The 26,626-nt window shown below is 39.1% G+C and overlaps 1 protein-coding gene across 4 annotated transcripts in view; it reads left to right on the top strand.

The window, feature by feature from the left end:
• Positions 1-26,626, top strand: part of MANBA (mannosidase beta) — a 118,205-nt gene that overhangs the window by 50,703 nt on the left and 40,876 nt on the right. For all 4 annotated transcript variants that reach the window (XM_057309603.1, XM_026509642.3, XM_057309604.1 and 1 more), the window contains 3 exons: positions 20,338-20,489; positions 22,833-22,950; positions 24,463-24,549. In XM_057309603.1, coding sequence (XP_057165586.1) covers positions 20,338-20,489; positions 22,833-22,950; positions 24,463-24,549 — 357 coding nt within the window. The remainder of the gene's footprint in view (positions 1-20,337; positions 20,490-22,832; positions 22,951-24,462; positions 24,550-26,626) is intronic.

The following is a 26,626-nucleotide window of genomic DNA, read 5'->3' as shown; positions in this document are numbered from 1 at the left end:
TGAATGTGTGTGTGTATGTATGTGTCCACAGTGTATATAGGGAGAATATCCTAGAGCTTGTCTGAAGGGCCAAAACATTCACTCTTATTCTAACTCTCTTGGTACAAGATGTCTGCTCTCTCACATGTTGAGTTGTGTCTGTTATTTTCATGAAAGGAAGAAGAACTTCTGTGTTTTTCTATTTGTGGGAAATAATTCTTTTCATTCAGGCTAGTATGGTTGCATTATTGTTTATTACATTTAAAGATGCCATTTTTCAAATTGGCGAGGAGTGAAAGAAGCTCTATTTTCCCAAGCCTTGTGTTAATGTGTATCTGTGTAGTGTACACTTTGTCTGTGGCAACTATGGGGTTTATTATTTTTGAGACTCTTTTATTCACTAAGTACTTAGGGAACATCTGTTGGGTTTCAGCCACTTTGCTATGCTCTGGTGATAGAGCAGTGGATAAGTCATTGTTTCCGTTTCTCCTGAGGTCTTAGTAGGGCTAACAATTTGGTTGGGAAATTAAATGATTAAACAAGCAATTGCAATAAAGTGTAGTAAGCATTCTAGAGAAATAAAGAGTACTGTAGAAGGATCAGAGCAGGAGCATTCTGGGAAGATTACCAGACAAGATGATATCTGTGTTTTAAGGGATAAGTAGAATTTGACCAAGCAATGCAGTCAAGAGGCAGAGGGACTCGAAGGAATATTGTGTGACTGTGGAGGTGAAAGTCATTTCAATGTGGCTGAGTTTGAGTTTGAAGTAGAACAAGGGATGGTTTCGTAAAGGTAGGCTGGGGCAAGCTCATGCAGAGTCTGGTAAGCCATGTGAAGGAACTGGACTGCCTGAAGGCAGTGGGAAGTCTATGAAGGGTTTTAAGGAGAGAACCATGATCATATTTGTTTTATAAGGATCGTGCAGATCAGAGTGGAAGAATGACAAGAATGAGAGGCCAGTTAGAAGACTGTGGTGGTGATCCAGGCACAAGATGATGATTGCTCAGTCTATGGAATTGCTGAGGAAATAGATTTGAGAGAGATTTGGGAGTTAATACTTGTCGATGTAGGGTGGGTTAACAATGGTTCTTAAATTGCTTGAGTTTGGGCCACTGAACAGGTTACATTTCTGTTCTTTGAACTCAATTCCTCAGAAAGAAGAGCAGGTTTGAGGGACAGGATGGGGTGGAAATGATTTCTGTGTTGAATGTGTTTTGTATGGAGTGATTAAGAGATACCTAAGGAATGATATTTGATGGGCATTTCATTATATAGGTCTGGAGCTTGGGAATTAGATCTAGATTAAAGATTAGAAGTGGAAATCAAAAGAGTAAGTTAATTGTAGTCATGGGAGGGGATGAACTACCTCAGGGACTGCATGGAGAGAAGCGCTAGGACAAAACCCGGCAGCATAATAATTAAGCAAGGAGAGGAAAAAAGCCCATAGAGGAATTGAAGAATAAATGACCAAAGAGGTAGAGGCAAAACCAGTTGACTGGGGAGTCACAGACGCCAGAGGAATAGAGTATTTTAAGAAGCAGAGGATGTTCAAAGAGTGTCCGATGCTGCAAGGAACTCAGGTTGGAAAAGGAATGAGAAAGATCTTCTAGATTTGGTAACAAGGGGGTGACTGCCGGACTCCGCCAGAATGGAAGTCAGACTGCGCTAGGTGGAAAAGTGGCTAAAGTTGAGGAAGTGAAGACAGTGAGAATAGATGACTCCGAGAAATGTTTGATGGGAACCACCCCTGAGCCACGTGGGAATGACAGCTAGTTGGGGTCAGAAGACTGGCTTTCGTGCAGGGGACTGTGCAAATAAGTAAATATATTGAACTACTGAGATCTAGCTTTTTTTTTTTAAATTTTTTAAATTATATTATGTTAGTCACCATACAGTACATCCCCGGTTTCTGATGTAAAGTTCGATGATTCATTAGTTGCATATAACACCCAGTGCACCATGCAATACGTGCCCTCCTTACTACCCATCACCGGTCTATCCCATTCCCCCACCCCCTCCCCTCTGAAGTCCTCAGTTTGTTTCTCAGAGTCCATAGTCTCTCATGCTTCATTCCCCCTTCTGATTACCCCCCCTTTCTTTATCCCTTTCTTCCCCTACCGATCATCCTAGTTCTTATGTTCCATAGATGAGAGAAATCATATGATAGTTGTCTTTCTCTGCTTGACTTATTTCACTTAGCATTATCTCCTCCAGTGCCGTCCATGTTGCAGCAAATGTTGAGAACTCGTTCTTTTTGATAGCTGAATAATATTCCATTGTATATATGGACCACAACTCTTAATCCAGTCATCTGTTGAAGGGCATCTCGGCTCCTTCCACGATTTAGCTATTGTGGACAATGCTGCTATGAACATTGGGGTGCATATGGCCCTTCTCTTCACTACGTCTGTCTCTTTGGGGTAAATACCCAGTAGTGCAATGGCTGGGTCATAGGGTAGCTCAATTTTTAACTTTTTAAGGGACCTCCACACGGTTTTCCAGAGTGGCTGTACCAACTTGCATTCCCACCAACAATGTAGGAGGGATCCCCTTTCTGCACATCCTCTCCAGCAATTGTTGTTTCTTGCCTTGTCAATTTTTGCTGTTCTAACTTGCGTAAGGTGGTATCTTAGTGTGGTTTTGATTTGAACTTCCCTGATGGCTAATGATTTTGAACATTTTTTCATGTGTCTGTTAGCCATTTGTATGTCTTCATTGGAAAAGTGTCTGTTCATATCTTCTGCCCATTTTATGATTTGTTTATTTGTTTCTCGCGTATTGAGTTTGAGAAGTTCTTTGTAAATCTTGGATACCAGTCTTTTATCTGTAGCATCATTTGCAAATATATTCTCCCATTCCGTGGGCTGCCTCTTAGTTTTTTTGACTGTTTCCTTGGCTGTGCAGAAGCTTTTTATCTTGATGAAGTCCCACAAGTTCATTTTATCTTTTGTTTCTCTTGCCTTTGGAGATGTGTCATGAAAAAGGTTGCTTTGGCCGATGTCATAGAGGTTGCTGCCTATGTTCTCCTCTAGGATTTGGATGGATTCCTGTCTCACATCGAGGTCTTTCGTCCATTTGGAGTTTATCTTTGTGTATGGTGTGAGAGAGTGGTCAAGTTTCATTCTTTTGCATGTAGCTGTCCAATTTTCCCAGCACCATTTATTGAAGAGACTGTCTTTTTTCCACGGGATGTTTTTTCCTGCTTTATCAAAGATTAGTTGCCCAAAGAGCCGAGGGTCCATTTCTGGGTTCTCTATTCTGTTCCATTGGCCTATGTGTCTGTTTTTGTGCCAGTACCATGCTGTCTTTGTAATCACAGCTTTGTAGTACAGCTCGAAATCTGGCATTGTGATGCCCCCAGCTTTGTTTTTCCTTTTCAACAGTTCCTTGGTGATGCGGGGCCTTTTGTGGTTCCATACAAATTTAAGGACTGTTTGTTCCAGTTCTTTGAAAAATGTCCTCGGTATTTTGATTGGGATAGCATTGAAAGTGTAGATTGCTCTGGGTAGCATGGACATTTTAACTATGTTAATTCTTCCGATCCATGAGCATGGAATATTTTTCCATCTTTTTGTGTCTTCTTCAATGTCTTTCAAGAGTGATTTATAGTTTCTAGAATATAGATCCTTTACGTCTCTGGTTAAGTTAATTACAAAGTAACGTATGGTTTTTGGTGCTATTGTAAGTGGGATGGAGAGATCTAGCTTTTTTATGGATGGAGGAAAGTGGTTTACATATAGAAAAGAGAAAAACTGGGGCACCTGCGGGGCTCAGTCAGTTGAGCGTCCCCTCAGCCCAGGTCCTGATCCCAGAGTCCCAGATTGAGCCCCATGTTGGGCTTCCTGCTCAGCAGGGAGTCTGCTTCTTCCTCTCCCTCTCCTCCTCTCCCCAGCATGTTCTCTCTCTCTTTCAAATAAATAAATAAATAAATAAAATATTAAAAAAAAAAGAAAAGAGAAAACTAGAATGGATTGGAATTGGAGTTAATAGTATGAACTCATGATTTTCAGCTTATGTAGATAAAAATAGAACTGTACAGATGTAAATGCATGTGTGTATTTACACACACACACACACACACACACACACACACACACTTTCTAGCTCTTCCCAGGCTTTCCCACAGGTCCTGAGAATAGTGGCACTCTAGTAACAATGAACAGAGCTAGTGTTCAGATCTTGGTCTTTATTTTTTTTTTAGAGATTTTATTTATTTATGTGACAGAGAGACAGCCAGCGAGAGAGGGAACACAAGAAGGGTGAGTGGGAGAGGAAGAAGCAGGCTCCCAGCGGCAGAGCCTGATGCGGGGCTCGCTCCCAGAACTCTGGGATTACACCCTGAGCCGAAGGCAGACGCTTAATGACTGAGCCACCCAGGCGCCCCAGATCTTGGTCTTTAAATAACACTGTCTACTTAAAGGGAGCAGGGCTCTTTGGAGAAATGTTGAATGCTGGGGCTGGAGCTTAGAATATCTTGCTGCACTAGAAAGTAAGAAAGTACTCCAGAATGATCAGATAAGTTGGGGGACCTAGGTGGCTCAGTTAGTTAAGCGCTGGACTCTTTTTTTTTTTTTTTAAGATTTTATTTATTTATTCGACAGAGACAGCCAGCGAGAGAGGGAACACAAGCAGGGGGAGTGGGAGAGGAAGAAGGAGGCTCCCAGTGGAGGAGCCTGATGTGGGGCTCGATCCCAGAACGCCGGGATCACGCCCTGAGCCGAAGGCAGACGCTTAACCACTGTGCCACCTAAGCGCCGGACTCTTGATTTCAGCTCAGATCATGATCTCAGGGTTGTGAGATCAAGCCCCATGTCAGGCTCTGTGCTCAGCGGAGAGTCTCCTTAAGATTCTCTTTTCCTTTCTCTTTCTTCCTTTCCCCCGCTCATGTGTGCATGCTGTCTCTCTGTCAAATAAATAAAATTAAAAAAAAAAAAAAAGAATGATGGGATAAGTTGAAAGGACACTAGAACCAGTTTAATGTGCCCCCACTGGCCAAATCTGAGAAAATTGGAGCATTAAAATAAAGAGTGATAGTAAAGGGTTATAATCCATTTAACAAGTAAACGAAAGAAAAGAGAGTGATTCATTAAAGTGGAATATCAAGTAATAAATGTAGAAGGAATAATGGAACTAAAAATAATCATTTGATAGGTAGTTATAAGTAATTCAGGGAAGAAATATGAATGGATGCTAAAACTGAGGGTAAAAGTGGCATGAAATAATATGTATATAGCCTCAAAGCATCTCTCAACAAAGTATTTATAATTATAATGGGGGAAAAATACAGTGGGGAAATCTAGCAGACACTGTCTTGATTAAGTGATTAAGGTTATCCCCACCAACATGACAAGGTGACATGGTGTCCCCCCAAAAAGCTGCAACAAGAATACGGCTGTGATAGTCCTGCCAAAGCAGATAACCTGGATCTAATCTTGGAGAAGCATCAGGCAATCTCAAATTGAGCTCCATTAGGTAAACCCTTCAAACGTGCTTCAATCTACGTAACTTAAAAAGTGTCAAGGAAGGACTGAGGAACTAGAGAGATGTCACAGCTCGGTGCAGTGCCGGATCTTTTCTGCTATAAACAATGTCATTGGGGCAACTGACAAAACTCGTTGGGGTCTCTGGGTGAAGGGTATTCAGTTCTTCGTACTGTCTTTGCAACTATTCTAGAAGTTCAAATGTTGCAACATAAGAAAGAACAGCATTAGGAGAATGAAGAGCAATTACAGCAAAACCCTGATGGGAAGCAGCCAGTAGACAGGGCAAGACTGAAAACAGTTCAAAACGGAAGAGGTGCTGGAGAGGGCAGAGTCTCTGGGAAGGTCGGGAGGATGACATCACCACCCTAGTGAATGGATGCAGTGGGGGCGAGGGGCTCTGTTTTTGTTGTCATAGGGGTTAAAGATAGCACGTAGAGGAACGGATGGAGCTTGAGGATGGAAGTAATTTTGAAGATATCTAGGACTACATAAGATATAGTTTCTTTCTATGGGAATTGCAGGCTCTTTTTTCAGCAGAGTCTAAAGAGGAAAAAGTGGATCTGAGCAAGAAAGTTTAAGGAGTTCTGGTTAGGTAACTTTTTTCTGTCCTTGGCAGTAGGATGTAATGTCTTGTTGAGAGGAATGGGGGGCAAGTTAGAAATTTGAGAAAGTGAAGTCTTAAAATAGCTACTATAGAGAAAAGGCTAGAAGGGGCTAAGGCAAATGACAGGATTCTGGGGCAGCATCGAGGGCCCAGTTGAGGTGGAAAACTGAATCTCTTTACCTGAGTGTCGGAATACCTTCACTTTGGATAAACTACTGATTTCTGATCATGCCATGTTAGGGTGGTTTGGTGCTGTTTTACAAGGTGTCTTGGTGTGTGGTGTGGTTTGAAATTATTTTCTGGACCCTCCACTTACCCTGCTTGTACGCATGCTAATGAAATCCCTTGTATTTGAGGAACACTTTGAACTTTGAGGTGAGGCTTGGGTCCAAAACTAGGTCTCTTTCCCCGCTATGGCTTTTGAAATTGTCTTCTTATTTCTAGAATGTTATAGGAACAGTAGTTCTATGTCATGTAGGAGTCTTAAGGTACTATTTTAGTTAGCCTGTTAAAACCTTATTATAACATTTAAATTACTTTTGTATACTGCTCATTAGAAGGCTCAGAAGACAGCCATGAAGGTGATTGAAGGAAAAAGAGGATAAAGGAATAAGGTAATTTACCTCAGAGAGCTGAGGACACGTTTGCTAATGCTTTAACTTGTTATTCATGAAATTTTTCATTCATCTGTAATTGGATAGAGGTGGAGGAGGAAATGAACTTAGAGTGGAGCATGTGAGACCAAGGGAGCAGCTGTGTAGTAGTCAAGGTTGTGCACGCTGGGATGGCCCCTGAGGAACACCTCAGCATGCATGTGCGGTGGGAACTTTGAAGAGAATTTATTTCCATTTCTCCATTAGACTGGGGTGGCAGAGGCTGGATCGGATGATCTCTTGTGCCTCCCACAATTCTGATTGCTCCAAAGAGGAAACCAGAATGAAGTAAAAATCTGAGCTCTCTGCAAGTTTCAGGAATCAGTATTTGCCTTTGACATTTAGATTAAAAGTATAGATTAATTTCACATTTTGTAAGTGAGAGATAATACCTAATTCACCTGTGTTTCCAGGATGGTTCTTACAGGGAATTCAGTATCTTGCCAGCTCTAAATTTCTTCATGTTTTCAGATGGTTTCAGACTTGCCAGTGTTTTAGCAAGCACGGAATTTGACTATTTGCCATTCTTATCTGTGTCTTGGCAGGAGTCTCCCAGTCTTATTTCTTTGGTGGAAATGTGTCAGATTGGGATTTCTTTTCTCTTTTTAAATTGAAGTGTAGTTGACGCACAATGTTACATTAGTTTCAGGTGTACAATATAGTAATTGGACAACTCTGTTTAATATGCTATGCTAATGAGTGTGGCTACCTCCTGCCACCATACGACACTATTACAGTACCATTCACTATATTCCCTTTGCTGTGCCTTTTATGTCCGTGGCTTATTTATTCCATAACGGAAAGCCTATACCTCCCACTCCTCTTCACCCATTTTACCCATCCTCACACCCCTTCCTGTCTGTCAACCATCAATTTGTTGAAACAGAAATTGGGTCTGTTTCTGCTCTTGTTTGTGTATTCGTCTGTTTGGTTTTTAGATACCACACGTAAGTGAAATCATATGGTATTTGTCTTTCTCTGATTTATTTCCATTAACATAATACCCTCTAGGTCCATCCATGTTGTCAGATTAGAATTTCTTTTTATTTTCCGTTTCTTGTGAAGTATAACACACATACAGCAAAATACACAGAACATATGTGAAATGCTTAATGAATGATTAGAAAAAGGACATTTATGTAACAGTCATCCTGATTGAGAAATAGAGCATTGCTAGCGCCTCAGAAGCTCCCCCTGCCCTTTGTGAGCCTCTCCAATCACTGCGCCTCCCTCCTTCCCAGGGATCCACTGTCCCGCCTTCTAACACTATCGTTTACTTTTGCTGCTTTCAACCTTTATGTACGTGGAACCACATGGCCTGTATCCTTTTGTGTCCGGTTAACTTGTCTCAACATCATATTTGTGGCATTTCAATATGTGGTCATATATAAGCATGGTTTGTTTATTTATATTGTTGTGTGATATTTCAATGTATTATACGTTCTGCTGTTGAAATTTAGGTAGTTTCCAGTTTTTTTTTTTTTAAGATTTTATTTATTTATTTGACAGACATAGAGACAGCCAGCGAGAGAGGGAACACAAGCAGGGGGAGCGGGAGAGGAAGAAGCAGGCTCCCAGCGGAGGAGCCTGACATGGGGCTCGATCCCAGAACGCCGGGATCACGCCCTGAGCCGAAGGCAGACGCTTAACGACTGCGCCACCCAGGCGCCCCGGGAGTTTCCAGTTTTGGCCATTCTGAGTAATGCTACTATGAACATTCTTGATGATTAGTCGGAGCTCAGCATTTCTGCTGGGATGGAATCACTGGATCATAGGGCACATGCAGGTCAGCTTTGAGAGAGCATGCTAACCTGCCTTCCAGAGTGCTTGTATTTCACTTTCACTCCACACGCTCACATGGCCCCCGCACTAGCTGTTGTGGCAGGACTCTGGTTCTCGTCACGGGCACCTCCTTATCTCACCTCAATTGCTCTCATATCCTGATGGTTCTGTTGTTATCTTGGGCTTGCTCTATGTAAAACTGTTCCTATTTTTAAACTATCTTATTGAAATCCATCTTGCTTCAGTTTTATATCTTTCATGCCACTCTTCCATATGTTCATATTAGACATACGCATTTTTAAAAAATATTTTATCTATTTTTTTGAGAGAGCGTGGCCACAAGCGGGGCAGCAGCAGGCAGAGGGAGAAGCAGGCTCCCTATTGAGAAAGGAGCCCGATGCAGGACTCGATCCCAGGACCCTGAGATCATGACCTGAGCCAAAGGCAGATGCTTAACCGAGGGAGCCACCCAGGCGTCCCAGACATACGCATTTTTATTCTTTGTTTACTATGCCTCAAGACAGCAGCACAGTTAACTCAGACAAAAGGCCTCGGGGAAGTTACAAATTTTGGATGCAGCCCGTGCAGCAGAGATGTACCGGGTCTAGTAGGAGGGAAAGGGCTGACTACATTTCTTTGTGAACAGGGAAGAATATCTTGATGACTGAAAAATTTTTTTATTGTTGAAAGAGATCTTTGAGGCACATACTGAAAGTTGAAGGGAGGTCATATGAAGAAAATATAGGAAATTTAAAAATAAATTGAAAAAATAAAAGATAGGCATTGGGATATTATAAATTCTGTCCAACAGGTCATTTCACAGGGACCCTAGAATGCAAGTCCTGTAGAGTCCGCTTTCTTTTAAAAAGGAAGTTTTGTGTATAAGTTTAGTGGGAGAGGCTACTCTGGGTAAATGGGATAAAAAAACCTTCCTAATCATTGTTTTGCCATCTTCTGCCCAGGTTAATTGAATATTTTTATCCTACTAATTGATTATACTGAATTCCTACCTAATATGTGTCAAAGACATATAATAAGTATGTTTGAAGGACCATTATAGTTTACCTTTCTAGAAAAATAGGAAATCAATTAGTTGATATTTCTCTTTAGCACGGCTTATTTTGTAAGACCCTCCCGTGCATTCCCTATGTAAGGTAAATCTTGCTAAAAGCAACAGAAGGTAGTTGTTTGTATTTGACTTAGCATCAAGATTCTTCAATTAAATTATTGAAGGGAAATAGACAAAATAATGTAATAATTTGTATTCCACAATTAGAAATTATTTTTCACAGTTCCTAAGCCAGAAGAGGTAAAAAATTGCCCCTAGCTATTACAATTAGAACAATAATGGAGATTTGTTCTTCTTTTTTTCTTTTTTCAAATTTTGCTTTGTTCTTTATTTCTTAAGTTCCCAGCTTTATCTTTGCAGTACCTACAGGGCACAAAGAGAGCACAATGCCAGTGAGATTGTTTTCTTTTTCTTTGTAAGTGCTGCTCTTGGCTCTTTAAAGACCTTAAAAGTACAGAGCCAAAAAATATGGAGTTCAGAATAATCAAGGTGCATTTCTGACCACTCTGTACTTCTGATCAATACTGAGAGGTCACAGAGATTGTGAAGTACGTCTCCCTCTGTGTGTCCCAGGTTTCTTAGGACAGCCATAACTAACGGAGTAGCTTAGAACAAAAAGAATTTACTTTCTCATAGTCCTGGAGGCTCAAAGTCCAAAATCAAGGTGTTGGCAGGCCACGTTCCTTCTAAAGGCTCCAGGATGGATCCTTCCTTGCCTCTTCCAGCCTCTGGTGGTTGGGTTATGGCTGATCCTTGGCATTTCTTGGCTTAGAGATGGGTTACTCCAATCTCTGCCTCTCTCTCCATGTGTGTCTCTGCTTTTCTTATAAGGATGCCAGCCTTTGGATTAGGGCCCATCCTAATCCAGTAAAACCTCATTTTAATAATTAATTACATTGTAAGGACCCTATTTCCAGGTAATGTCACATTCTGACTTTCTAAGTGACATGAATTTTGAGGGACACTGTAATCCAGTAAATTTTCCTTTTATCTTTTTTTTTTTAAAGATTTATTTATTTATTTTAGAAAGAGAGAGAGAGAGACAGAGCATGCAAGCAGGGGGAGGGGCAGAGGGAGAGGGAGAGAAGGAGAGTGCAGAGCCCAACATGGGGCTCGATCCCACAACCCTGAGATCATGACCTGAGCTGAAGATAGGAGTTGGACACTCAGCCGACTGAGCCACCCAGGTGCCCCAAAATTTCATTCTTTTTGATGGCTGAGTAGTTTTTCATGGTATATATATATATACACACACCCCACATCTTCTTTATCGGTTCATCAGTCAATGAACACTTTGGCTCTTTCCATAATTTGGCTATTGTTTATAGTGCTATAAACATTGGGGTGCACATGCCCCTTCAAATCTGCATTTTTTTATCCTCTGGGTAAATACCTAGTAGTACAATTGCTGGATTGTAGGGTAGCTCTATTTTTAACTTTCTGAGAACCTCCATACTGTTTTCCAGAGTGGCTGTACCAGTTTGCATTCCCACCAACAGTGTAAGAGGGTTTCCCTTTCTCCACATCCTTGCCAACACCTGTTGGTTCCCGAGTTGTTCTTTTTAGCCGTTCTGACTGCTGTGAGGTGTTATCTCATTGTGATTTTGATTTGTGTTTTCCTGATGCCCAGTGATGTGGAGCATCTTCTCTGTGTCTGTTAGCCATCTGAATGTCTTCTTTGGAAAAACGTCTATTTATGTCTTCTGTCCATTTCTTTCTTTCTTTTTTTTTTTTTAAGATTTTATTTATTTATTTGACACAGAGAGAGACAGCCATTGAGAGAGGGAACACAAGCAGGGGGAGTGAGAGAGGAAGAAGCAGGCTCCTAGCAGAGCAGGGAGCCCGATGCGGGGCTCAATCCCAGGACTCTGGGATCACGCCTGAGCCGAAGGCAGATGCTTAATGACTGAGCCACCCAGGCACCCCCTCTTCTGTCTATTTCTTAACTGGATTATTTGTTTTTTGGATGTTGAGTTTGAAATGTTCTTTATAGATTTTGGATACTAACCCTTTATCAGATGTGTCATTTGCAGATATCTTCTCCCATTCCATAGGCTGCCTTTTAGTTTTGTTGACTGTTTCCTTTGCTGTGCAGAAGCTTTTTATCTTGATGAAGTCCCAGTAGTTAATTTTTTTTATAATGATTTTTTATTACATTATGTTAGTCACCATACAGTACATCCCCAGTTTCCGATGTAAGGCTCGATGATTCATTAGTTGTGTATAACACCCAGTGCACCATGCAATACGTGCCCTCCTTACTACCCATCACCGGTCTATCCCATTCCCCCACCCCCCTCCCCTCTGAGGCCCTCAGTTTGTTTCTCAGAGTCCATAGTCTCTCATGTTTCATTCCCCCTTCTGTTTACCCCCCCCTTTCTTTATCCCAGTTAATTTTTGCTTTTGTTTCCCTTGCCCCCAGCAACATGTCTGGTAAGAAGTTGCTATGGCTGAAGTCAGAGAGGTTGCTGCCTGTGTTCTCCTCTAGGATTTTGATGGATTCCTGTCTCACATTTAGGTCTTTCATCCATTTTGAGTCTATTTTTGTGTATGGTGTAGGGAAATGGTCCAGTTTCATTCTTCTGCATGTGGCTGTCCAGTTTTCCCAGCACCATTTGTTGAAGAGACTGTCTTGTTTCCATTGGATGTTCTTTCCTGCTTTGTCAAAGATTAGTTGACCGTGTAGTTGTGGGAATTGTTAATTGTTTTAAAACTAAAACTAAAGAAAGAATGAAAGTGAAACATGACACCAATGTATGCTTTAGTGGTGGCAGATATAAAAAAATTACCTTGGAATTGTTTTTGATAGCACTTCAGATGCTTCGTAGAGATCAAATGTTCGAGTTAGATTTGTCATTATAAAAGGTAGTAAGAGTTGATATAAAGAAGTCATTCTTATGTTTCTGGAAAGACTGCAGCTGAACTCACAGAGGATATCCTGAAACAACTGGATGCTTGTTTCGTAAACCTCTGTTGTGGTCAGCGACAGGAGAGTGCTACATATGTGGCCAATATTCACGGTAGAGTTCATACAGAAATCGAAGAGATTAATCTCAAATTTTATTTCTGTCTTCTGGAAATCATTCTTTGAACCTTGTGGAATTTTCTTTTTGGGAAACATTTCTTCATGTGTGATGTTTTCTGGAACTTCGGAAAAATTTTATTCATTCTTTTAAATCTCACCTCATTGTTGGAAAAAGCTACAGAAAGTCTTTCCTAGACAAGAAGGAATGCTCATTATGAGGCGAGGACGCAGTAAATTTTGAAAAGCTAATCTCCACTTTGAAGTACTTTGTGATCCGAAGGAATGTGGATGCATGAGAGTCAGCTCAGATTTTGTCCTTTGTACTCCAGTTTTTCTCTTTTGAATTATCTTTTTTTTTTTCCTGGTGTAGAATTTTAGTTGAAGTTAATCAGATACAAACTTATTCTCAAATAGCCAGAATCTGCCTTGAACAATATATAGTGAAATACCAAGCTTTCAAACTTTTCTTTGAAGATAAACACACAGAAATTTGGGTGAAGGCTATTTACTGTGCATCAACAAAATGTAAGGAAATGAACATTTACATAGAAAAAAAGAATCAAATTCTGAAGAAGAGTGTCCGGAGGAATGATAAAAGATGCTAATCTCACATGGCCCAGAGAAATCAAAACAGCAGTGTTGAATACCCCAGTCATTTTCACCAAGAGCTGGATACTTGTTCTAAAGCAATGGGACAAATAATGTCTGTGTTCACTAACAGCCATTTTCTCTAATTTTGCTTCTTTCAGAAGGGATACTTGAGAAGTGGATATTTTTTACCCCAGAGGCATTTGTAAACACTTTGAATGGTTCTCAAAGAAACAAAGGCATGGATACTACTGCATTTTTTGGAATTTAATGAGAAATGGGATTTTTACGAATCTCTATCAGACTTACCTTTGTGTCTAATACTTTCCCAAAATACTTATATATTTTGGGCTTCGTTTGAAAAAAACATTTCTAAGTTAAAATTAATAAAAGGTGTTCCTCTATCAACTCTGCAAGGATAGATTGACAAATCTGGCAATATTCTCTGTACAAGGAAGATCAATTTTGACAAAGTTCTTGACGTTGTTAGAAGTTAAGGCTCCAAGTAACAAATATTATTCATTTCCATAATGACCAATATATGGAAATGTTATTTACTTTTTTCAAAACCATTAATATAATTAAATACATAAATCCATTAGTTTTCCTTTTTTTCTACTCTAATGTATTTTTTTCTACTCTATCTTACTTAAAAATGATGTGATTGTTCATATAAAGCTAAATAAAGGAAAGTGACTGCCGTTTCTTTTCTGGATATTATCACTATTCATTTCATTTCATTATTATTACTGAAAATAATTTTGTCATAGAGAAGAGGAAGGTTGTTTAAAAGTGATTCTGTCAGATACACTGAATACACCTCTGGCTGCAAAGACATCAGGTAACTGCTGGGGTGACTTGAGTCTGCTAACTTCTGGTTGTGCTCCCTGCACATTTCTAGGGCTCCACAGAGAGGCTCTCCTGTGTCATCCTGCACAGGCCTGCGTGAGGACAGCTCTTTGTGGAAACCCAGCCCGTGTTCAGTGCTTATGCATGTTAAAGCACTTTCAGAGCAGACAGAAATGTGTTTGCTTGTCTCTAAAAATACATAATGTAGGTGAAATGATTTTAGGTGTATTTTGGAAATCCATGAAAATTATTTGAAAAATATTTCAGGTTACATTTGTCAATATTTGGAAATAAGGCTTTTTTTTTCTCTTTAAGAAGAAAATTACCAGTATCTAGTGATACTATGACAGCTTTTTTTTTTTTTTAAGATATATTTATTTGAGAGAGAGAGCATGAGCAGGGCAGAAGGAGAGGGTGAAGGGGAGATGTGGACTCCCCACTGAGCACAAAGCCTGACTGACTGACCAGGGGCTCGATCTCACCACCATGAGGTCATAACCTGACCTGAAACCAAGAGTCAGACGCTCAACCAACTGAGCCACCCAGGCGCCCCAACTATGACAGCTTTGTTAGTATTTGATTACAAACAGCTGAGAAGTGATACGCAGTTTATGAATCTATGATTCATTACATCATCATCTGGTCTGCCAGAGAAAGAAATTTGAGAAGTACAGTATTATCAGTCACACACCTCTTCTGTCCTTTAGTTAAGATATTTCTAACTCTCGTCTAAAAAATGTGTTCAGCTATTCTGTACTTCGAAAGTTAATCCTTCTATTTAAAAAATGTAATCATAAAGCTAATTTAAAAATTTACCTACTGAGTTGCTAATAGAATCTTCAACAATTTATAGGCAAGTTTGGAAATTTAAAAAATTTTAAATTCAAACTGCTTGGCTTACACATTTAGGTTCTTAGGTATTTTTTCTACTTTTAGACAATAATTTATTTTGTTGGGTTGTTTAAAATAGTTTTGATCTTATAATTCACTCTGGATGTAAATATGTGTTACTCAGGGGTCTTTTCAAAAAACCTCTTTCAAAGCCTATTATTTCCTCTGAAGTAAAATACGTGTTGTAGAAGAAGGCTTGTTTGTTACCTCTCAGGACTCCCAGAGGACATGGAGAATTACTGACACTAATCATAGACCCCCCCAGCCTTTAACCTGTCAAAGAATGTCCAGAGGGAAAGGCGGCTAGTAATTCCTGCTTCACCTCTGAGGACTGTCGGGTGCTTTAGGGTTTACTTTGACCTGGGCCGTAAAATTGTTATTTCAAGAGTGGAAGATGGGGATAGTGGTCTTTTCACAAGAAAATTTGAACAGAAAAGAAAAAATTGGGAAAGGTGAGTTTTATCATTAATATTATCTGTAGCATTAACCGGTCTAAAGAAATAGATGAGTTCTATTTTCTAGATTAGTGATTATCAAATTTTTTGGACTTACAGTGACTTTACATTCATAAAAATGATTGAGAACCCCAGTGTACCTTTGTTTGTGTGAGTAAATTTTAAAACTGAGAACTACATATTTACTCATTTCAAATCACAGTACCAAATCCATGACATGTTACTATATGAGTTATTTTATGAAGAATAGATGTATTTACAAAACAGAAAATGTAGTGAGAATAATGACATTGTTTTACATGTTTGCAAATCTCTTTAATGTGTTGCTTAATGAAAGACAGCTGGATTCTCGTCTGCTTCTGCATTCTCGTCTGCACTCAGTCTGCTTTGCAACATGTTGTTTTCATTGAATCATATGAAGAAAAAATGATCTGACATAGATATGTAGTTGGAAAAGAGAGAAGTACTTTAATAGCCTTTTCAAATAATCGAGGCTATTCTTTGGTACCACACAAGAACTTAAGTAGTGGTAGTTTCTTAAAGGTTAGTTGCAGTGTGGAATCTGAAGCCATTTTAATGAACTGTTTGTACTCTTTCACATTAAAATCTGTTGGCATATCTTAAGATCTAAAAGATCTTTAGTGGATCTTTTAAATTGTTTATTTTTTTTGAGACACAGTTGACAGTGTTTCATTAGTTTCATGTGTACAGCATAGTGATTTGACAACTCTGTACCTTATGCTATGCCCACCACAAGTGCTGCTCCCACCTGTCGCCATCCAATGTTATTACAACAACACTGACTGTGTGCTCTATGCTGTACCTTTTATTACCATGATTTACTCATTCTTAATGGGTCTTTTATTTGTATGTGATATCATAACATAATGCATTGGTTATTTGAAACATATTGGTGTCTTGAAATTTCTAAAAGTTTCCAAACACTGGAACATTCCATTATATAATATCACATTCACATCTGTTAATATCACACTGTCGTTATCTGAAAAGTCTTTTAAGTATTAGGAAGCGCTCAAGCTCATGGTAGTAGATACAAGTTTTCCTAAATCCTAATTTTTACCTGTAAGGTTGAGTTTAATCCTTGTCCACAGTGCTTTTACTTACATTCCTTGAAGTGACAAGGCTCACTTCATTCATTTCCGAGAAAATGTCTGCCAAATAGCCAAGTCTGAATAACCATAGTTTTCCAGTTAAAATGAAGTTTCAAGAACCAGATGACTAATTCCGTTTACAACTCAAGCAGTGGCCCAGATGCTTTTCCTCAAGAAATCCATTGTGTGGGGCTTTATCCGTTTTTCCCATTCTATCATTTCATCACACAAACTATTATAATAATGTCTACTCAGGTTAGATATCAAGGACATTCTTAAGTGAAACTGATGTTTTTTCCCCTGCTGATGCGTGAAGGTGAAGGATACGGTGACAACACAGTGCAGATCATTCGAATCGACTGCCTCGATTTTTGCTGAGGCACCAGGAGTGTTATCCACTACTGCCTCTGTAACATCAAGGCCAATGTTAGCACAGTTGTTGCTAACCTGGAGATTCAAAGAAACTATTCAATACTTTGAATAGTTCAGCATCTCTTGTATTTTGTTGCCAAAGAGTCACATAAAAGAGATCTTTGATGATTCATTGTGCTGATGAACAGACAAATATAAGCAAACAGCAAGTCCACCATTCTGGAGATTCATCCATTTCTCAGGCAAACTGTGATACTTCAGATGAGAGATCAGCTCAGTATCCTGCTGCAGCTAAATCTTTAATTGGACGACTTACTGGATCATTGCAAAGTGACAACTGTGATTTCATTTTCTGACTTTTTATCCAGTAGGCATTCAGCAGTGTCAGCTGTAAAACTCTCTCAGCTAATACGTGTGCTTTTCATAATGAATCGTTGAACACTACATCAAAAACTAATGATGTACTTACTATACGTAGGCTAACCGAACATAAAAAAAAAAGTGCTTGTGCTTCTCCAGCTGCGTAACATGATAACCAGTTCTGTATGATGCTCCAGTGGCTTTTTCATTTCTAGTTTGAAAGCATTATAATATAAAATAATATATTACAGCATGATAAACAATGTGCCTTTTAAAGAGCTTATCTTGTCTAAGTTTAAAATCTTCAGTTCTTTTTTCTTTGTACTTAAAATGATTGGTCTCAAAATGATACTACAACTTAACTGACAACATAAATATTGTTTTTAAAATGTTACATTGCATAAGACACAGTAAGATAAATTATAACAGTTATAAAGTTGAGGGAAATACGGATTTCATCATAATTTCATTTCTTATTTGTAATTTTACCCAGTTTCTTTGGTATAGGTTTTTCCCTTCCATGAGTCAGAAACTCTGATAATGTCCAGCACTTGGGTGCCTCAGTCAGTTAAGCGTTCAACTCTTGACGTCAGCTTAGGTATTGATCTCAGGGTTGTGAGTTCAAGCCCTGCATTGGGCTCCACGTTGGGTGTGGAGAGTACTTTAAAAAAAAGAAAAAGAAAAAAAACTCTGATATGTCAATTTCATTTTTTCCCAGCATTTTTTAGATGGAGACAGTATGTATAGTTGTAGGTTGAAAATGTTAGTCTTCTAGTTGCAACTGATCCTTAAGAAAAAGCATATTATAAATAATTTTTAAGAATAAAATATTGAACTCTAAAATGAGTTTCAATTAAAATTAAAATTTGTTTTCATTTGAAAACTTAAAAATACCACTGTGAAACAAGTTAACAAAACGTACCTAATCCTTTCATGTCTCTCTCTTTTTTTTAATAAAGATTTTATTTATTCATTTGAGAGAGGACAGAGAGAGCACAAGCAGGGGAAAAGGCAGAGGGAGAAGTAGACTCCCTGCTGAACTGGGAGCTGAACATGGGGCTCGATCCCAGGATCTGGAGATCGATCCCAGGATCTGGAGATCATGACCTGAGCTGAAGGCAGATGCCTGACCATCTGAGCCACCCAGGAGCCCCTGCTTTTGTGTTTCTGTGTAGGTTGCAAGGGAAACTTTGAGATTCAAAAGGAGAATTTATTGAACAACAGTGAGGTTACAGACATTATAGCAGGAATAACCAGACATCACTACTAAGAACACAGTAGAAGTTGAGAACAAACTGAGTTAATCTATAAAAACACACCTCTTTAAACACTAACCCTTTACCGTAGAAGTAGAACACAGCAGAATGTGCAAGCACGCATTCCGTTAGCCAGCAAGGTGCTGACGTTATCACACGTCATGTAGCTTCTGGACAGTCCCACTGCACATTCAAAAGAGCGTGAGAGTGAAAAAGGCAAATGATGTTTTAGCTTTACTACGAAAATAGTTTTGAACACAAGGACCTCCTGCAGGATTCCAAGGGATTCCTTGAAGTCCCTGGCCATACTTAAAGAACTTCTGTTCTAGATATTTGAATCTACCCATGAAGGTGTTTTCAAAGTTATCTGTGAAAATCACTTTACATTTTTTACATTTTGCAAGGATCCTCCTCAACCAAGCCTTATTCTATGTCTTCTTATCAAGTTAATTCATATCTTTTTGTCATGTCAGAGTAATAAGGGCAAGGTGAGAAAGTAGAAGAATGGTGGGCACTTTTATTTCATGAAATAAGTTGATTAATTCATTTATTTATTTTAATTAGAGAAAAAAAGCATAATCTTGGTTCAAGGCTAGGCTTTGTTGGTGTAGAACCATGTTCCTCATTCCTTGATGAGAAACAGCCAGTTTATGGCTGGAAGGAATGAAGATTTGGATAAGAACATCAATCTTCTCTATCTGGAGTCATGCTGCTCCCACTTAACTGTGGGAAAACCTGGCTAGAGTGTCACAGGGACAAAGCTCTCAGCTTCTTCTCATCCAGCAATTATAACATTGGAGTATACACTCTTATTCCATCTTCCAGTTGGAACACCACTCACATCTCTAGAGCTCAAACATGGAGTTTAATGTGATGAGTAGTTGGGATTAAATTGCCCATTAAACAAAATGATTTTACACTAATGTACTATTAAGATTGGAAAGTTGTTAAATTGTGAAATGCCTTCTGCTATATGTCTTTGATTCTAAGATGCACATTTTGGCACATGTTAACAACACTGAAATGAGAGTGTGTTTTTCTATGCAAGATACATCAGTTTAACTGGTGGGATTTCTCCCCTGTTTTTGTAAAACAGTATAAGTTTTTGTTTTAATCTTGAAATGTTATCTTCAAATATATTTCTTTAAAAAAAAAAGAGATTTATTTATTTATTTATTTATTTATTTATTTATTTGAGATAGAGAGGGGCAGTGGGAGAGGGAAAGAGAATCCCAAGCAGACTCCATGCTGAGCCTGACCTGAGGCTTGATCTCAGAAACCTGAGATCATGACCTGAACTGGAACCCAAGAGTCAGATGTTTAACCAACTGAACCACCCAGGTGCCCTTCAAATATATTTCTTTTGATGGAATTACAAATGCCTATTTTATGAGGAAGACTAGAATATATTTCTTCTTTAATAGTTTCTATATTTATCTATTAAAAGAATCTGGCAGGGGCGCCTGGGTGGCACAGCAGTTAAGCGTCTGCCTTCGGCTCAGGGCGTGATCCCGGCGTTCCGGGATCGAGCCCCACATCAGGCTCCTCCGCTATGAGCCTGCTTCTTCCTCTCCCACTCCCCCTGCTTGTGTTCCCTCTCTCACTGGCTGTCTCTATCTCTGTCGAATAAATAAATAAAATCTTTTAAAAAAAATAAAAATGAAAGAATCTGGCAATAATTTATTATATATTTTTTCCTGAAATGTGTACTTCCACATTAAGTGCCTCATAGCAAATAGGAAATTACCATTAAATTATGTTCGTGTAAATTGCTCAAAAGTTTGCTTTCCTCTTTAAAAAAATCTCTTTTGTTTATGTTTTAAATTGGATATTCAGTATTTAATTTTGTTCATAATAGGTTTATTTTAGGACAGTGGAACTTATAGAAGAGCCCATTGAAGGATCTCAAGGTCTGAGTTTCTACTTCAAAATTAATGGATTGCCCATATTTCTGAAAGGCTCGAACTGGATACCAGCAGATTCATTCCAGGATCGAGTAACCTCTGATTTGTAAGTTATCATTTTTTGTTTCTTGTTTTTCTTTTTATTAACAGTCCAACAAAGCTAAAGAGTTACTCATTTTTACTTTCTTTGGTTTCAGTGGAAGGAACTGAGAGGTAAGACAGAATTCTAGGATGATGAAAACTTTAGAATGGAAAGGATTTTTAATCATATATTCCGTTTTCATGAGCTATAGATAGTCTTAACAGCTAAATGACTTAAGACTGCTGAAACCATCCAATTTTTAGAAAAATATTATATATTTCCTCTGGAAGAACAAGAAAATGACTAATGCACATTTTGGATAGTTAGTCCCTGAAAAAAATGATTAAACTTGTTTTTTTTCAATTTTTCAAAGAATACCTTAAATATTTCTGTGCATTGTTTTTAAAAAATGGAAACTCATATTTCCTTCTTCACTCTAAGCTATTTGTACATTCTTTTACTTTTACCTTAGTAAAAGGAACTAAAAAAGCTTTACAGTTTAAATCTAGAAGAAAATTTACAGTGTTTATCTGAAGCTTTGAGAATAGCACTTTACAAGAAAATAATATTTCCTGATTGCGATTATAAACTGTCTTTGTGATAGTAAAAATAAACTTTGTGAAGAGAAAATAAACAGATTTAACTTATTTACGTATGTATAAATATGCATTGTAGTATATTATTTGGTGTTTAGAATTTGCCAGAAGTTGTAGTAATTTGCTTTTACTTTAAACTGTGTATATTGTCTTGGATTTCATATGAATGTGAAATTATTCTGCAGACATGGACACAGATAATTTGCTGCCTCTTTTCCTTTCCATCTCCTGCTCCTGTCATCTGGCCAGTTTGGGCAGTGACTGTTCAGTGCAGCGGGGCCAGTTCTTCTCTGGGCTCTGATCTGGAAATGCAGGGTAGAGTAGCTGTAAATTTCTGGATTTTCCTGTGGGTGATGTGACTAGGAATGGGAAAAATCAGAAAGGAAACTTAATTTACTGGAGAAAGAAGCATAGCCGGTGGCCTGCTTATGATGGTTTGACATGCTTTTCTGACATTATCATGGTGTAAAAATGATACACATTCAGTAGAAAGTATACTTCGAATTTTGAGTGTTGCTCTTTTCCTGGGCCAGCGATATGCAGTACAGTGATCTGTTGTGATGTTGGGCAGAGGCAGAAGCAGCTGCGTCCCAGTCAGCCACACCGTACCGAGCAACAGCCGATACACTCACAACCGTTCTATACCCATACACCCGTTCTGTGTTTCACTTTCAATATGGTAGTCAATCAATCACATGAGATATCCATACTTCACTGTAAAGTGGACTACGTGTTAGATGGTTTTGCCTAACTGTAGGCTAGTGTAAGTGTTCTGAGCACATCGAAGTCCGGGGAAAGGCTAAGCTAGGCGGTTCGGCAGCTTAGGTGTATTAAATGCATTTTCGACTTACAATATTTTCAACTTACGATGGGCTACTTGGGATATAATCCCATTGTAAATTGAGGAAAGTCCGTACTGGACTGGAGGAATTGAAAAAAGGAGATAAGAGTAAGCCAGGTACTAATATGCAAACTTTGATTTTTGTCTTATCATTTGAAATGGCTGTATAAAATTAGCTCATACTTTCTGAGGTCTACAAATTTTTTTTTCTATAAGAAGAACAAAGAAAAGAATTTACTTTCAGGGGCGCCTGGGTGGCTCAGTTGTTAAACGTCTGCCTTCGGCTCAGGGAGTGATCCTGGCGTTCCGGGATCGAGCCCCACATCAGGCTCCTCCACTGGGAGCGTGCGTCTTCCTCTCCCACTCCCCCTGCTTGTGTTCCCTCTCTCGCTGGCTGTCTCTATCTCTGTCAAATAAATAAACAAAATCTTAAAAAAAAATTTACTTTCAAAAACTGTATAATAACGGTGTGAATTTAGAAGGCAGAGAAAAGATAGAACCCACAATTTTTCTAGGTTTGTTTATGTGGTTACAGTTAACGTGTATATAATTTTGTCTCACTTTCTTCGCCTAGCGTTATGTCCAAACCATCATAATTTTAGAACATGTTTTTCTAACATAGATTTGAAACGTATTTATCAACCAATGTGTAGGTTTTTTTGTTTGTTTGTTTTTTAAGATTTTATTTATTTGACAGAGAAAGAGAACACAAGCAGGGGGAGTGGCAGGCAGAGGGAGAAGCAGACTCCCCACTGAGCAGGGAGCCCGATGCGGGACTCAATCCCAGGACCCTGAGGTCATGACCTGAGCCAAAGGCAGACGCGTAACCAACTGAGCCACCCCGGTGCCCCCACCATGTGTTCTTTAAATCTTTTTTCAAACATCCCCAGATTTTCAAATTAACATTTGTTTTTTAAATTTCTTCTATAGGTTACGGCTCCTTCTGCAGTCTGCTGTGGATGCTAACATGAACACTCTGCGGGTTTGGGGAGGAGGAATATATGAGCAGGAGGAATTCTATAGACTCTGTGATGAACTAGGAATAATGGTGGGTAGTCGGCAGCATTTTACTGATATGTTACTATATCCTCACTTTGAGCTCCTGTGTTCTGAGTCTGTGTCATGGCTCGTTCCTTCTTTTCTCAGAGCCAGGACTGATGTTCCGTTTCTTGCAAAGGAATAAATGGCATCTTGCAAACCCAAAACCATAGTTGATGGTGAATATCATAATTATTTAATTATTTTTAACTGGTAGACATTCTGTATTTGTAATTTCTTTTCGATATGAGGGTATGCATAAACATATTTTAAAATTTTAACTTTAAAGAGATCTAAGAAGACCTAGAGAGAAGAAAAATAATAAAATTCAATGAAGAAAAGTTATGCTTAGTATTGTTATTAAGTACTCCAAGCATGTTTTGCATTGGTGAGGGTTAAGCACAGAAAATACAATCTTTTAGTTCTGGTATTACAGTTCTAAAATATAAAGCAGTCTGTAGAAGAAGAGTAGTTATAATATTGATAATGCTGATGGTCATGATAATGTGACAATATTCTATAATATTTATTGAGGACCAGGCATTGTTCTCAGTGCTCTGCATCTGTTATTTTATTTCATCTTCATGCCCATCCTATGAAGTAGTTACTGCTGTTCTCCATCCCCATTTTACCAATAAGGAAACTGACACGTGGAAGAGAGGTGACATAACCTGCCCAAACCCACACGGTGGGTATGTGGTAGAACCAAGGTTCTGACTCAGGTCGACTGATTTGGAACCCGTACTCCTAACCACTGCATCATAACGGTCTCTCTAGAAATGAACTTACGTGGGGCACCTGGGTGTCTCAGTCACTTAAGTGTGTGACTCTTGGTTTTGGCTCAGGTCATGATCTCAGGGTCGTGAGACTGAGCCCTGTGTCGTGCAGAGCCTGCTTGGAATTCTCTCTCTCCCTCTGCATCCGCCCCCCCAGCTCGTGCACACACTCTCTGTCTCTTGAAAGAAAGAAAGAGAGAGAGAGAAAGAAAAGAAAGAAAGAGAAAGGAAGGAAGGAAGGAAGAAAGAAAGAAAGAAAGAAAGAAAGAACGAACTTAATGTGGTTTCATTACGAAAATGTCCATGTAGTGATCGTTTTGCCCATGAAAAGTTAATTCTTTTATAAACAATCTGACCCCATCTCTCAATAGCAAATTCCCAGTGAAAATTAAAGTATTGCCAGTGAGGAGGGGCTGGGGGAGGGTTCTTTTCGAATTTCACATTCCCCTCAATACACTCACTGTTTCCTTATTTGAATTCCCTTTCCTTCTCTTTCTTTTCTCCCTACTGAACATTTTCTCCTCTCGGGTTCCCCTGCAGTTCTGTGCAGTTCTGGAACGTTGTGAGGTCTGTGCGAGAGCCTGTCCCTCTGCTTCAGTCGCAGTAGTGCTCAAATGATCACACTCGTCAGGCTAACTTGTTTTTTCATTTGCCTGAAAGATAATTCCCAAAGTTCAGCAAGAAGAGTTTCGTTCTGTGTAGTAAAGCCTGTGGAAGTACTTCATTGCGTTTTATTGGTTTGATAGGTGTGGCAGGATTTTATGTTTGCCTGTGCCCTTTATCCAACTGATCGGGACTTCATGAACTCAGTGAGAGCAGAAGTTGCTCACCAGGTACGTCATTACCGTTCCAAGAAGGAGGAAAATGTTTATGTTTCATTTTGCCTTTTTTTTAACCTCTCCTCTTTGTTGTTGTTGTTCTTCTTCTCTTTACTAAATCCCACGAGAATCACAGTCGGATAATTAACTTCCTGGGTGATCCCACCCAGTCTCATGGCTTTACCACCACCTGTATGCTGACGACTTTCAGATTTACCCCCAGGTCTGACTTCTCTGCTGAATCCCTGGTCCAGCTGCCTGCTTGATGCCCTGCTCCGAGGTTTCGTAGTCCTCTCAAATGTAACATGTCTGAACCAGACTTGCACCGCCTTCTCTGAACCTGCTTTTCCTGCAGTTTCTCCAACTCTGTAAATGGCAAAGCCAGTCTTCACGTTGCTCAGATCAAAAATTTAAAGTGATTCTTGACTCCTTGATTTCTCTTGTACTCCATATGTACACACTTATATTCATAATTCTCTAAGTGCAAGGAAGTGATCATAACCTGGCTCTGTCCACCACAAAGGACTAGAACGACCTAATGTATTGTGTATCCTTCTATTGAAATAACTTTTCCCATTAAGAGAAGGGCTTCTTAGAGAAATGGCTGATTCCAGGTCTGGGACAGGAAGTATAATAGATGATCCTGGAATATTTTGACATACAGATAACAGGGAAACTATCAAAGATATGTTAAATGGACTTAGATGAAACTCTCACCAACCAAAAGTGGGACAATTTGAGATTCAATAAGGGTAAGAATGTCAGTGGATTGAAATCCATCAAGCATGTTAAAATCTGTGATCTCATACTTATAATAATGTCTGAGTACATTTGCATGGAAAACCAAAAGAAATGCAAGGAAGTGATTGCTATAATACTCAAGATAGTGGTTACTGTTGGAAGCAGGAAGGACTGCAATTAGAAAGGGGTGCATGAGGGCTTCTGGGGTTCCCTTTCTTTTTTTAAATTTTTTATTATGTTATGTTAATCACCATACAGTACATCATTAGTTTTGGATGTAGTGTTCCATGATTCATTGTTTGCATATAATACCCAGTGCTCCATGCAATACGTGCCCTCCTTAATACCCATCACTGGCCTATCCCATTCCCCCACCCCTCTCCCCTCTGAAGCCCTCAGTTTGTTTCCCAGAGTCCATAGTCTGGGGTTCCCTTTCTTGATCTAGGTGGTGGTTACAAGGGTGATTGGGTTACAGTAATTTACTATTTCACAATTTGTTTTTTATATCTTTGTTTTATTAAAAGAAAAAAGGTTTAAGAAGTACAAATGAATCATCTCTTGCTCAGAGCCCTCCAGATAAAGATACCATGCACTATGCTGTCTTTGCTGGCCTCCCTGGCCCCATCAAGCACCGTCTTCCTGTGCCATCTATGCCCTGAACACTTTCCCTCTCACCCCTCCTATGGACCACCTCTCTCATATTCTTCTGGCACCTCTTACCTTGAGCATGAATTTTTCTGGGAAAAAGACCTTTCTATATTTGCAAGTCTAGATCATATTATTTGCCCTTTGTGACCTATACCACACTTTGAATACTTGTTCAATGTTCTGTTTCCCCTGCAAGTTTGTAATCTCCCTGCAGCCTAGGGGCTTGTTCCTCTCTGTATCCCCGCTACTTGGCTGGGTTATTCATCAGGAGGATAGATGGATGGATGGATGGATGGATGGATGGATGGATGAGCTTAAAAATATTAATTATAGTTATGTAGGTTGCAAACATTTCAGTTTTTAAAAAATTTTTCTCATACAAATAAATAAAATATGGTATCTATGTGCCTTCAATTCTTTTATGTATTATTAAAGAAGAAAGCTTTTTATGCAGACTTTGTTAAAATTTTAAAGTAAAGCTTGTCAAAAAGTCTAGGTCCGTTTGAAGGGTATGTGTAGCACAGAGTCACTGGATCTTTTTGCCTCTTCAGTGTTTGTGTTTTCAGTGGCACCGTAAACATGCCAGTCCCAGTTGGTAGCAGCCCTCACTCACCTAGGCACGCACAGAGGCAAATAAAGGAAATAGTATTCATAAGGCCGGTTTGGAAAACACAAGACTGTAATTTTTAAGAATGAGATGAAT

This window comes from Ursus arctos, unplaced genomic scaffold (genome assembly GCF_023065955.2).
Source record: "Ursus arctos isolate Adak ecotype North America unplaced genomic scaffold, UrsArc2.0 scaffold_9, whole genome shotgun sequence".
In the NCBI taxonomy this organism is placed as follows: domain Eukaryota; kingdom Metazoa; phylum Chordata; class Mammalia; order Carnivora; family Ursidae; genus Ursus; species Ursus arctos.
The sequence above is the reverse complement of the archived record's forward strand: the minus strand, read 5'-3'. Positions and strand labels throughout refer to the sequence as shown.